This window comes from Oreochromis niloticus, linkage group LG6 (assembly GCF_001858045.2).
Source record: "Oreochromis niloticus isolate F11D_XX linkage group LG6, O_niloticus_UMD_NMBU, whole genome shotgun sequence".
NCBI classification, from domain to species: domain Eukaryota; kingdom Metazoa; phylum Chordata; class Actinopteri; order Cichliformes; family Cichlidae; genus Oreochromis; species Oreochromis niloticus.
The window spans coordinates 12,019,834-12,032,759 of record NC_031971.2 but is presented as its reverse complement, the minus strand read 5'-3'; the positions used below and the strand labels follow the sequence as shown (position 1 = coordinate 12,032,759).

Below are 12,926 nucleotides of genomic sequence, written 5' to 3'. Positions count from 1 at the left end.
TATTTTCTCTCCTTAGGACCATTCTTCATAAACCCTACAGATGGTTGTTTGGGAAAATTCAAGCCGATCATCAGTTTCTGAAATACTCCAAACAGTTCACCTGCTACATTCAAAGTTACTTAAATCACCTTTCTTCCCCATCCCAAGTTTGAACAATCTTAGTGCCTTAATGGATTGAGTTGCTGTCGTGTCCTTGACTGATTAGAAGTTTGCACTGACGAGCAGCTGAACAAGTTTATCTAATAAAGTGGCAGATGAGCGTCTTTACTGCAAGCTGATATTGCAAATGGTAAATGGCCTGTATTTGTATAGTGCTTTACTTAGTCCCTAAGGACCCCAAAGCGCTTTACACTACATTCAGTCATTCACGCACACATTCACACACTGGTGATGGCAAGCTACATTGTAGCCACAGCTGCCCTGGGGCGCACTGACAGAGGCGAGGCTGCCGGACACTGGCCCCACCAGGCCCTCTGACCACCACCAGTAGGCAACAGGTGAAGCGTCTTGCCCAAGGACACAACGACCGAGACTGTCAGAGCCGGGGCTCGAACCGGCAACCTTTTGATTACAAGACGAACTGCCAACTCTTGAGCCACGATCACCCCACAAATGTTTTAAAAGTGCTGGAATCTCTTCAGTGACACTGAAATATCGGTTTTACAGCCATTTAATTTTGCAGACTCCATCATTTCATTATTGATGTGATGTTATTTACCAGCATCTTCTCCTGCATCATCAAAATCAATACCAGTACAAATCACATCAAGAAGACAATAAAAGTGACCGGACTGATGTCAATGAAAAGAGAGAGCTACTTCCATTAATCTTGACAGTGTAGATATTACAATAATGAGTACAGCTGATGTGAAGCTTTAATCTCTATAGAGCTACATTTGCATGGGGAATGATTTGTTTTGTCGCTCTATGACCTCTAGATTCTTACAGATTAAGAGCAGCAGTTTTTACTGATGAGTAATGAAACCCAGAAGAATAGTATAAGATACATTTAGCCTCCTATATTAATAAACTGCAAGTTTACACCTCAATAAGAGGACTGTCATGGCCACTCTATGAGAAAGTCTCCACCTAGTGGTTGATAGAGGGCTTTCAGACTTCGGCGCAGAAGTAGCAGCAAACACGATTCATGCATTCATGAGACTCCAGATGATGCAGATTACTTTGAGCAAGAAGCAGAGACTCTATCATTGCTACATGTACAAGTTCAGTGTTTTGAGAGAAGTGGCACTGAGATTCTACCATGCATAATAAAATATGCCATGTACAGTTTAGACTTACATACCAAACGCTGCACGTTTAATGCTTCAAACAAAATTCATGAGAGGACAAAACTTTCTGCTTACCTTTTATTTTGCAATAATAACTGGATTCTGGATTAAATAAGGGGAATAATTATTTAATAAGCGGAGCAATTTAATCTGTAATTGCGTTTAAAATTAAATCTTGAGAAAGACAGAAATGATTTTGGATCTCACAGGCTTGGTGGTGGAGATAAAACCTACTACAGTTTTAGGCTGATAAAAAGACGCCTGACCTTGAAAAGCAGCGCAGTTACACATACAGCCAGCAGGTGTCGCTGTCCACTCTGAGTGTGAAAGCCCAAAGTGATTTTTATTCACTGGCTACTGTGTCACTGTGCAAGTTTTCCTCAGGGTCTACACAGCCTGACACCGGTGGGTTCACAGCGGGAGAGAGGTCAGCACACACACACACACACACACACACTGCCTGCTAATCTTTTGGTTCTGCCTTTATCTCTTGCAGGCCCTTCTGCATGGCTTGATCAGATAAGAGGACTGTTAGTGTGAATGCGTGAAGGGAATGTCAGAGGGTTATGTGTGCGGAGGTGAGGTCCCTCCAGACAGGAACCCATAGATTCATGAACAAGTAAAAAGGTGAAAGGTCAAAGTGCATTTTTCTTCATAGCTCACAGACTTCTTCAAACAAACAGCAGATATCTTTTCATGTAAGAAGTGTGAGTGTATTTGCATATGCAATTTTTATCACTCCACCTTGTTTGTGATTGGAGAATTCGACGATAAGCAAACGAGTAAAGAGAACAAATAGCTGATAAAACACTTTTATTATAACCATATAGTCCAGATACTGGAGAGAGCCTTTCTGCTTCAGGAGCAACAGTTATCATATATACATTCATGTGGGGAGGGGCAGGGGTGGACTTTTATTAATTGCACAAACTGCTTTCAACACACAGAAAGACATCAAGACAACTCAACATGAGTCGATGCTCAAAAACAAAAACATTTTAGAAGCAGTGCAGTCATAATCCTTCCATTTGCATCAATAACAACCTTTACAAAGAAGGTTTTGTATCAGGAATAAAGGACAGTTTGACATTTTGGGAAATCTGATTGTATTCTTGGAGAATTAAATGAGAAGACTGACATTACATCATACCACAGAGTAACCAGGCACAAACAAGAGAAAAAAATCATTTCCCCAAAATGTCAGACTGTTCCTTTTAGGCTTTTAATCAAATGACAAATTGCAAACAGCAAAAATAAGAGAAAAACGTGCAGTTCTAAAATATATACACACCCAAGAATGGGGTTAATGTTGAACTCTGTTTTGTTGTTTTTTTTTCATCAAACAAAAAAAAATCCACATTGTTTAACACTATGGACATTTTTTTTTTTCTTCATGATGGGGAAATACAGTCATATACATTCAAGAGATTTTTTACAGCAGAGAAAGAAGAGAGAGGATGCTCAAAGGAAAGCAGGACAGGCTCCACTACGCAGCAGTTTGGATCCAAGTGGGGCCAACTTCTATAAAAGTTCTAATGGAGCGGTGCTACTGGTACAGAGCATCTCTCTACATTCAGACTGTGTCATATCTTGCACACAAACTCCAGATAACACTGGTGAAATCAGATCGACACATTGTCCAAATTTGCCCTTTCTCGTGTAGCACGCAGCAGGAGAAAATCCGCCTCAGAGCGTGCAGAAACCAGCACACATGACTCATCGTGACTTCAATAGACTAATACCTGCTCGGCATTCTTCCACAGGCGCAATCACACATCACACAGACTCTCGTGTTCGTGAACCGGCATGCTAAAGATCAGCCGATCCGACTGCAGCTTCCCCGGGTGATGTTGGCAAAAGTTCAAGCCTTGAGGTGCGTGCCTGAATCATCGCTCCAGGCCTGATAAACTTGAAACTAAAACATCTGAGAGTTTGCTATGAGTAAGCTGGCGTTGGCATTCCCTGTTCTCAGAGGATGAATGCGATGTTATGATCATAAAATGTGTCATAAATCCATGTAGTCAGACAAACATACAGACTTTAAACAGCCCTGCTTGCAGGAGAAAATCATCTTTGACTTTGACATTTTGAAGGCCTTTTGCATTATTGCAGAGTCGGATAAATAAAATTCATACTGTCGGGGTCAGCATTGTGAGTATGAAGGCACAATAAGCCGTCAGTTAGCACGGCTTAGCAAAAAGACTGGAAAAATGATGGAAACCTACAGGATGGAGCTGTCCAAAGGCAGCAGCAACACTCAAAAAAGTGGACAGTCTACATTTGATCATGTATGATTAAAGTTAAAAAAGAAAAGAAAAAAGAAATAAGCTACATATTAAAAACAAAAAAAAAGACATTCGCCATCAGTTTTCCATGTAAAAGAAACGTGACTTTTACACACAGGGTCAGAGTTCAAGTGTCCTAATAAGCCTGTCTTCTAGTTGAGTTGTTGAGAGGCAAACACAAATCTCCCAACTGCCTCGAGACATTCTCCGGAGTCAGGAGCGGCGGGACTCGGCAGATATTTACGTTTTCTCCCCCATCGGTCCATCCCTTCCTCCCTCTTTTGTCTCTAGATGGGTGTTAAAGTCGCCAGGGGCCGGGGCACCAAGGAGTGTCTGGGTACAGCAGACAATGGACAGACCTAAATCTGAGAGAGAGGGGGGAAATGAGTGTGACAATGCCTGGAAGCTGCCAACTGGGGATTTCAAAATAAGGCCGTGGATACAATCAGTTGCACACACACGCACACAGACACACACACGCAGACAGAGGACAAAGCCAGGAAACTTGTAGTAGTAAAACATGCACCACAAGTGCTTACATAAAGCTTACTACACATGTATTAAAACTATATTTGAAAGCAGGCTGCCAAAGCAGCTAAGCGACTATGATGAATAGATTTAAAAAAAATAAAAATATAAAATAAACTACTGCAGGCTTTACTGATTTTCTATTCCCCTCCATTAGCCGCCAGTGGCTCACAGCGAGCTTATCTCATTACCTCCCACCATCTAGGCACATTGCCATCAGCGCCTGCTAACAAAGTAGATAAATAAAGAGAATTACCTCAATTCAATACACAACAATATAATTACTGGCCAAAGAGCCAAGGGAGGGGGGAAAAGAAGGGAAGGGGGGGCAAAAAAAAAAAAAGAAAGAAGAAAAAATCCCCTTAATGTCAGGAAGCGTGTTCTCCAGCCTTTTGTTTTGCTTTGCTTGGATGTGCTATGGTCCTTGAACTGTAAATAATCACAGTGAAGGTGACCTTTTGTTATTTTCTAGTCACTATTTTAGAGATCAAACAATTACACCGTTGTGTCCTGTGCTCAACATTACATAATACTGCCAACACTGTTGAGTCACCAATCCAAGCAATCACTTCCAGGGCCAAGTGTAAAGTATGGTAGAGGGGGGGGATTATGGTGTGGGGTTGTTTTTCAGGAGTTGGGCTTGGCCCCTTAGTTCCAGTGAAAGGAACTCTTAATGCTTCAACATACCAAGAGATTTTGGATAATTTCATGCTTTGGGGATGACCCCTTCCTGTTCCAACATGACTGCGCACCAGTACACAAAGCGAGGTCCATAAAGATGTGGATGAGTGAGGTTGGTGTGGAAGAACTTGACTGGCCTGCACAGAGTTCTGACCTCAACCTGATAAAACACTTCTGGGATAAAATGGATGCGAGCCAGGCCTTCTCATCCAATATCAGGGTCTGACCTCACAAATGAGCTTCTGGAAGAATGGTCAAAGATTCCCATAATGCTTTGCAGAAAGTTTTCCCAGAAGAGTTGAAGCTGGCAATATGATGATAATCCCTGTGGAGCGGGATGTCACGTGTGTGTGTGTGTGTGTGTGTGTGTGTGTGTGTGTGTGTGTGTGTGTGTGTGTGTGTGTGTGTGTGTGTGTGTGTGTGTGTGTGTGTGTGTGTGTGTGTGTGGGCGTGTGGGCAGACAAGCGAATGCTTTTGGCAATATACTGTCAAACGTTGACACAGAAAATTTACCTGGTGGGATCTTCTTCTATAGAAAACGGGCCTTTCACATTAACAATGTTCCTGCTGTTGTCCACTGTGCCGTAGCTGAGAGTGACCTGATGGGAGGGCGACATATGACGCTTGTTAGTTTCTTGTCTGTGAGCAAGATTAGTCAAAAACCACCAAGGCAAAGTTTGTGACACTCTGAGCAAAAGGAAGAGATCCTCAAATTCTGATGCAGATCTTAATCACGCTCTTTAAAACTGTGATTGGTCTTTGTGCAAGATGTCTCCTCATCTGCCTTTTAGTTTCTTTGGCGTCACAATGAGTCTTTGTGTGCGTGGATGTGTGTACCTGGTTGTGTATGTCTGACACCAGTCCCAGATTCTCCAGGTGGGAGTGAAACAGCCCTGAGCGGATGAGGCTCACGCCGAGCAGCGCCTCCACGATGTAACCAACCGTGCAGTCGTCGGGGAGGCGGATGTGCTCAGCTGTGGTCATGAAAGTGCCATCGCTAGAACAGAGAAGGAAAGAATGAGAGGGAGAGGAGATGAGACCTGCAGCTGAAACAGTGCCAAGAAAAACAAAACAAAACAAAAAAATCTAATTCATCTTAAGTGAGGGCTTACCTTGCCCAAGGCTTCATCTTCAGGGAGAGGCCACGGCTCAGACAGAACCCCGCTCCTCCGGTGGCGAACCAGAAACGCACTTGCTTCTGCACACAAACACGCACACGTGTACAGCATGAATGTAAGTGGACTGTCCACTTCCTCTTTTATTAATTTATTCATTTTCCACTTTGTTTTGTTTCGCACCTTCCACACATCTCTTTTGCAAATTTCCGCATGTTGATAAACAATCTTAGGACCACTGTGTGATCATCAATTGTTCCAGCTTTATGTTTTTATTCTAGAGTAGCTTTCCATGTCCCAGTGTCTGAAACAAGCTGTTGTCGCTGCCTTCCAAATAACTTTAAACCAGCTTTATTCTTATTGGCTGCCCCTCTAAAACAGCTAGTGGAAGGGGCTGCTGTACGGTGGCCCTGATCAGTCAAACACTTATAACACCAGCAAATAGACAAGATAAAAGCTGACAAACCCCCACAAAACACAACTGAAGTGTTTTTGGGGAGACGATAACATGAGAACAGCTGGGGAAGTGACAAGCTAACAGTATCCGGCTAGTCACAAACATATTGACACTATTATATGAATCATGCAATTAAAAACATAACCCCACCCCCACACACGGCATCTTTTTCTCCCTGAAAATGCTTTAAGCGTGTCTCAGTGCGACCCTTCTCATGTTTTGGTTTCTGTCACTTCCGCAGCTGTTCCATCACGTTACTGCGACGTGTTATTGTGAGATCGTTTTTTCTACTTCTTTTGTTTTATTAAACTCCTGTTGTGTTTAGTGTGCTTTTGGAGCATTTTTTTATTTGCCGGTGTTTTCTGAAGTTGCGGTCTGTTTGACCTCTCAGGGCCACCGTACTCCCGTCCCTCTGTGACGTCAAAGAGAGCCAAGAGTAAAAAGACAGAAAAAAGGTGAAAGAAGGAACTATAAGGTGCAAACCTGCGTAGTTACAAACCTAAAACATTCAATATTTCGATTTTAAGGTAAAACTGTTCTAGACAAAAAAAAAATGAAATCATGCCAAATTACCATTTCGTCAGTGCCGGGCCTCTCCGTGGCCTCTATCGGTCGCTCGAGGCTGGGCCGCCCAATGTAAACGTCCTGTGTGTGGCTGTACTGAGATAAGAGTTTCAGCAGGGAGCCTGTGTTCAGGTAGTTATCATCATCAACGTGACAGAACCACCTGCGACATAACAATGCTGTGGGTTAGTAAACTCTGTATGTGGGTGTGTGGTGCACAGTGTGGTGTGGGTTACGCCTTACTTCTTCCCAGAGCTGATAAAAGCGTCATACTCCAGAGACATTTTACAGGACAGCGCCTGGCGATTGTGTGCCTGCGAGCAGTTGGTGTTGATCAGGTGAGCTCCTGATGACCAATAAGAAGCAGAAATCAATCATCAAGGCAGCCTCGACTTAAGCAGTGGACCTGTTTAAGTATTGGATTTCATTATATCCTGACTGCTTCAAAACACCCTTATAAAACACCTCAATTACACATTTCTGCACTGTGTAATACAATGAGAAGAATAACTGATTGAAAGTTGAACAATTCCATGAGTAAGAGGAAAGGCCTGTTGATTAAACTGAAGTGACTTCCTGCACTTTGTGGAAACATTACTGCCCAGTCAGCAGCCTGGTCCCTGATTTCCTGCCTCGCACACTGTAGATAAGACTGCAGCTACTCAGCAAAACTGCTGTGCGTGTTTGTGTGTGTGTGTCTCTCACCTATTCTTTTCCTCAGCTTCTCATCCTCTCCATCAGTGAACACGTACGTCTGTGGAACAAAGGGAGAAAAAAAACCCCCCGCAAACACAACGGCGGTCATATTATTTCAGTAATCTTTGCCGAGCAGCACAGAAAGAAAAACAGCAACCACGCAGGTGATGACTGCATCAGCATTTCACAGATCACATTTGTGATTTCAGGTGAGACTCATCCCGTTTCTACGAAGCAGCAGTAAGCAGCACCAATGCTGTGCTGACTGAGCGCCAGGCCAAAGGTAAGCCTCCCGTCTATCAGCAGCGCAGCAGCTGGCTTCGACCCCCTTGCTGCGCGTGTCTGTGTGAGCGTTAATGTGGTGAGTGACAGGGTTGAGGGTCACTGTGCACTCAGGAAGCTGTGCAGACCTCGTAACCCTCCACAGGAAGTAAAAAACACACATACACGTCTCTAAATAGTCTGTTGTTTTGGCTTTTTTGTTCCAGGACAATGTGTTTGAAATGAAACAATCGCAGGTATAATGTGCTCACTGTTGGGAGTAATTCTGAACCTGTTTATAGGTCCTGGGGGGGTAAAGAGTTGTCATATTTAGTCCCCACAAATGTTCAGGGGTAGAAATAATGATGTGATCCCCTGCTGAATTTGTAAGTGAGCAAACTTACAAATTCAGCAGAACATTAGTTCCCCCATTGTAGGATGATGCAGCAGGCCATTTAGACAAATCTGATGATTTTACATCCTGTCAGCTCTGTCCAGCTTAAAAGCAGTTGAAGTGTTAAAGAGCCAACTGATGATAAGAACTCTGAAACAAGGGCGTATAGAGTTAAATGCTAACACCCAAAGGTTAAATTGCTTGTTGTGCTAATATGTTAAGGCTCGATACAGACTGTGGGTCTGAAAAGGGACATTCTTTCTCATGGCCAGCAGGGGGCGACTCTATTGAAAGTGACCCAACTTCTCACTCGAGCCACAGTCTCAGTAGGAGTTTTCCAAATTCATGTAAAGTCTCAGTTGCTAGCTTTGAATCATTCTCTTGACAGCATGTTGTTTATTTTCTAAATTATGGTCAAATTTCGGATAAACAAGTGTGGCAAGTGCAAGTACGGAAGTGCAAGTAGCTAATACATAAGGTCATCACTGTTTGTTTCAGGCATCTCAGATTGAGTGGATTTAATCTGTCTCTCCATTTTTCTTTCATTGTTGTTCATAAAGAGAATTCTTTAGGGTTCATTTATGACTTTATTGTCCATGTTCGAGTGAGGCGTTAGAAACTTAACATCTGAAGTCCCCAAAACTCTTACACAGAACAAAAAGATTCTGCTGCATTTCGATGGTAAGAAGACAAAGAGCTGCAGCGAAATCATTTAGCAGCTAAAGATCATTGAAATGCTGTTAGTGCTACGGCTGTCCTTGAAGTCTAGAGAACTTCCCCACAAAAGTTGCCAAGAAGTTTCTTGTTCTGCCAACGGACAGATCAATACTTGATGGGAGAGGGTGCTGCAGTCCAGACCTGGCAGCAGGGCAGATGTCCAAAGTCTGCTACAACCTCCAGCCACAAACTGAATGCAAAGGACTTCCTAGGACACTAAATAACAAAACCCATCATAGCGCTGCGTTGTGTCCCCTCCAAAAATCTGTCATATACTGCACACTTTTTCCATTTGACGAAATAAATTAAAGTCTTTGCATCTTATAGGCTCTTTGTTTCCAGGCGCTTTCCTTGTTCTTGAGTCAGTCTATTCCACCTCAGCCCTCCTGACATGCAGCATGAATCTATCAATAAATCTTTGCTTTAACTACTACGTGATCAAGAGAGTAAACATGACTGACCCAAAAAAAAAAAAAAAAAAGCTTCAGCCAGCTGTGAGATTCTGTCAGTCGTTTTCCACTCTGAGCCTCTTGAGCCCCCAGAGCAGAGTCAGCTTCTGCATCAGAACGCCTGCGTGAGTGTGTGTCTAGGACATACCAGTGCACGCCTGAGCCAGTCTGTGAAGAAGGCGGCAACGCGGGGGGAGGAGGAGAAAATGTGGATCTTTTTTGCTTTTTGGGAGGTGGGGGTAGGTTGCCAGGAGTTGGGCCGGCAACCCAGGGGAAAAAAAGCAGCAAAAGCCAGTCCGTGTGTGTGGTGGTGGAGTGCGCGCGTGTTTATCCTTGTGATCAGACACATTTGTAACTTCCCATGAGAAATCCTTCGAGTTCCCAGGGCATGTGTGTGTTTGTGAAGGTCTCTCTGACTGTGTGTGTGCGCGCGTTTCCATTACTCAGCAACCTTACAGTACAGAGGTGTGTCTGGGAAACAGGTAGGGTTACAAACACCTGACTGTGAGAGCTAATGCATGATTATGCCCCACATACACACGCACAAGCTGATTTCCTTCCATATAAACTGTATTTACATGTCAACAGTCTGGGTGTAGCTCTGAACTCAAATGAGCTTCATCCCCTCAAACACTGAGGTTTAAATGGAAATCAGAATGACCGCCGCACGATCCGCAGTCACGTCTGCCTTTGATTACGAGCTTTGAAGCTGCTGGGTGCACTCAACCGCTGGCCCATGTGTTTTATAGCAACGGATTCATCCTTGACTCACTCACCACCGTGCCTCAGACCAAAAAGCTGTCTGCTCGTCCTGTTTGATCTTAAATATTTATCTGTGAGGCACTGAAACTCCTCCTGTACCAGCCTCTCCCTAAAACTCCAGCACTTCTAAATCCTCATCACAGGACTAAGGTTAAAAAAAAAAAGAAAAGAAAAAGGAAACCGTAGTGATCGGCCAGTTCATTAATGACTCATTTGAAATAATTTTAAATAAACGCAATTTTAAAAAATCTGATGATTGATTTTTTTCAGAACATGAAAATGATTAGCTGATGATTAGCCCTGTGCACACCCTCTGAGTGAAAACATTAATAGCACAAGAGACACAAACATCTTGTTTGGGTAGCTTGAGGTTAAAATTCAGCTGCAAGCACAGTTTCATGTTGAATCCTGATGAAAATTTGAAATAATTCATCTCAGAAGACTTTTAAAAAATCTGCAAAGTAAGTTACACAACATGTCTTCCTCTTCTTACCCCCGACCAGCCAAGGCAGAATGCTGCCTCTTCTTAAGCCTCGTTCTGTGGCGGTTTCTTCCTGTTAAAAATGGCAGTTTTTCCTTCCCAAGGTCGCCAAAGTACTTGCTCATAGGGGCTCGTCCCACTGTTGGTGGTTTTTCTGTTTTCTCTCTTGTAAGGTCTTTACAAAGTAAGGCGAGGCAGCTGTTGTTGTGATTTGGTGCTATATAAATAAAATCGACAAGACTGATACCATGCCCAGCTCTTTCATGTTAATGCTATCGCAGAGACAAAGAACAAACATGAATTGTCAAGTTAACTTCCTCTCTTGGCTCATGTCATTAGGCCTGCATCAGCGCAGTCTCTCCTCCTCCTTTCCTCTACCTGTATCGTGTCAACACATTAGCAGCAGTGTGATCAGCCTGTTTGCCCTCTGATCTCCATCTCATACATTACAAAAGGACCCATCTCCGTTTTACAGCTCCCTGCCTGGGGCATCAAAGAGCCATGAGTGCCGGAGGGCAGGACTGATAATCTGGTTTACAGGGCATTTTCTCGGTGGGCCGAATGTAAAATGTAAAATGAATGGCTACTTTGACCATGAGCAACTACTAATAACTAAAGCTTGGCTTTTAATTGTCACGTGCTGTGTGGGCCGCCTAGACCCAAATTGCCAGGGCCATGTTTTTATCCCAGTCCAGCCTGTCCCGGACTCACACAAAGACTTTGGGATGTAAATGGCAATCGCAGCCTTCAGTGAATGAAATCTTTAGGACACACCTTCCTCAGTTGTGCCTTTAGTGAGCTTTGACCTGAAACTAAAGGGTGCTAGAAACACAAATATACAGACTACCGAAGGGCTGAAACCGAAGTGCTTCAAAACCAAATCCTGTGCGTCATGATGTTAAGAGAAGCTGGCCCGTTTCTGAGTAACAGGTGGGCCGTCAAACTTACCTGTGGCATGTTCCTGGAGATCCAGGTGTCCAAAAGAAGCTCCAGTCTCTGCCGGTGATACCTGCCGGTGGTTTTCACCGCTATGAACAGATCAGCCGGGGAGAGATGCTCCACCGGTCCGGTTGGATCGCTGCTCCGCGGGGGGCCGCTCACCGCTCTTCTCTCCCGGGTCAGTTTGCTGAAATACGCCGAGAAAACTTTTCCGCCCGTACCGGCGGCTGGAAGCTCCTCCGGGACTCTGCAGCTCGGGTGTCCGCCAGTCACTACCAGCATCCCGGTCACCAGCAGACAGGTGATCGCAGCGGCAGCAGCGCGAGGTCCCACGGAGCCGAGGAGGCCTTTTGATACCCACACAGGTTTCCACATCGTGGCTGCGTGGACGCTTTTAGAGTGAGAAAGTTTCTGAGAGCGCTTGTCTCCGGATTACAGCATCTCCACTGCAGCACATAAATTACGGCCGTCCCGCGTGTCTCCTTCAGTGGATGACCTCCCACTGAGTGGCTTGCAGCTGTGTTTAACACAGAAGTTATCCACCAGTGGGCGGGACTGTTTTAGGTTCGGTTTGCATCCAGTGGCAGATTTGAGCGTTTAGTGTGGGCGGAGATCCAGCAAAGAAGCAGGGAAAGTCCGCTGCTGAATACACTTTAAAGGGACAGCTCACCCCAGCGTCCAATATACATAGTTTTCCATTGGCCTGTATGTATGTGTATACAGGGGTGAACTGTCTCTTTAAAAGACAAACTTTCTCAAGTTCCCTGTAAATCTTGTGGGACTTTGTCTTGAATAAAGACGCAACCAGTGTGATCAGCTGCAGAAGAAAAACAACTCATGTAAACAGCTCCCCCATCACTTAGAGGAACAATATCCCTGCTCCAAATATTTCATTAGATTTATTTTTTATTTTATTGGCCATTTGCTGTGTTCCATTTTAAATTTCATACTTTTACAGCCTATTTGGTATTTCTCCAATTTCTGAGCAGAGGGGCAGAGTATCACTTACTGTTCCAACACAAAGTGGTGTTTCTGTGTTGCTTATCTGCTTTGCCAATTTAATTTAAAACTCATATATAACATTTTATTTCATAGTGTAATCTTCACATGCTTTATCCAAAGTACACTACGTTGATTCACTCGCTAATTATTTTCACAGTATTTATGTCTTTAGGGAATCACCGGCTTAGCTTAGCTCATACCTGACTCGCTAGCAACATGGCCTCTCCAAGAATCTTGGAGTCGTTTTTGACCAGGATATGTCCTTCGATGCGCATATTAAACAAATATGTAGGACTGCTTTCTTCC

At 43.9% G+C, this 12,926-nt stretch overlaps 1 protein-coding gene across 1 annotated transcript; it reads right to left on the bottom strand.

Moving 5' to 3' along the window:
• Window positions 1–2,085: 2,085 nt before the first annotated feature.
• LOC100697735 (beta-1,3-N-acetylglucosaminyltransferase lunatic fringe) lies at window positions 2,086–12,185 on the bottom strand. The gene is made up of 8 exons (XM_003457762.5): window positions 11,628–12,185; window positions 7,625–7,673; window positions 7,163–7,265; window positions 6,929–7,082; window positions 5,896–5,981; window positions 5,621–5,780; window positions 5,297–5,382; window positions 2,086–3,939 (listed from the first exon to the last, which is right to left on the bottom strand). Exons 1-8 carry the CDS (start codon window positions 11,991–11,993, stop codon window positions 3,873–3,875), a joined length of 1,071 nt encoding a protein of 356 aa, XP_003457810.1. The 5' UTR covers window positions 11,994–12,185; the 3' UTR covers window positions 2,086–3,872.
• Between the last annotated feature and the right edge of the window lie 741 nt (window positions 12,186–12,926).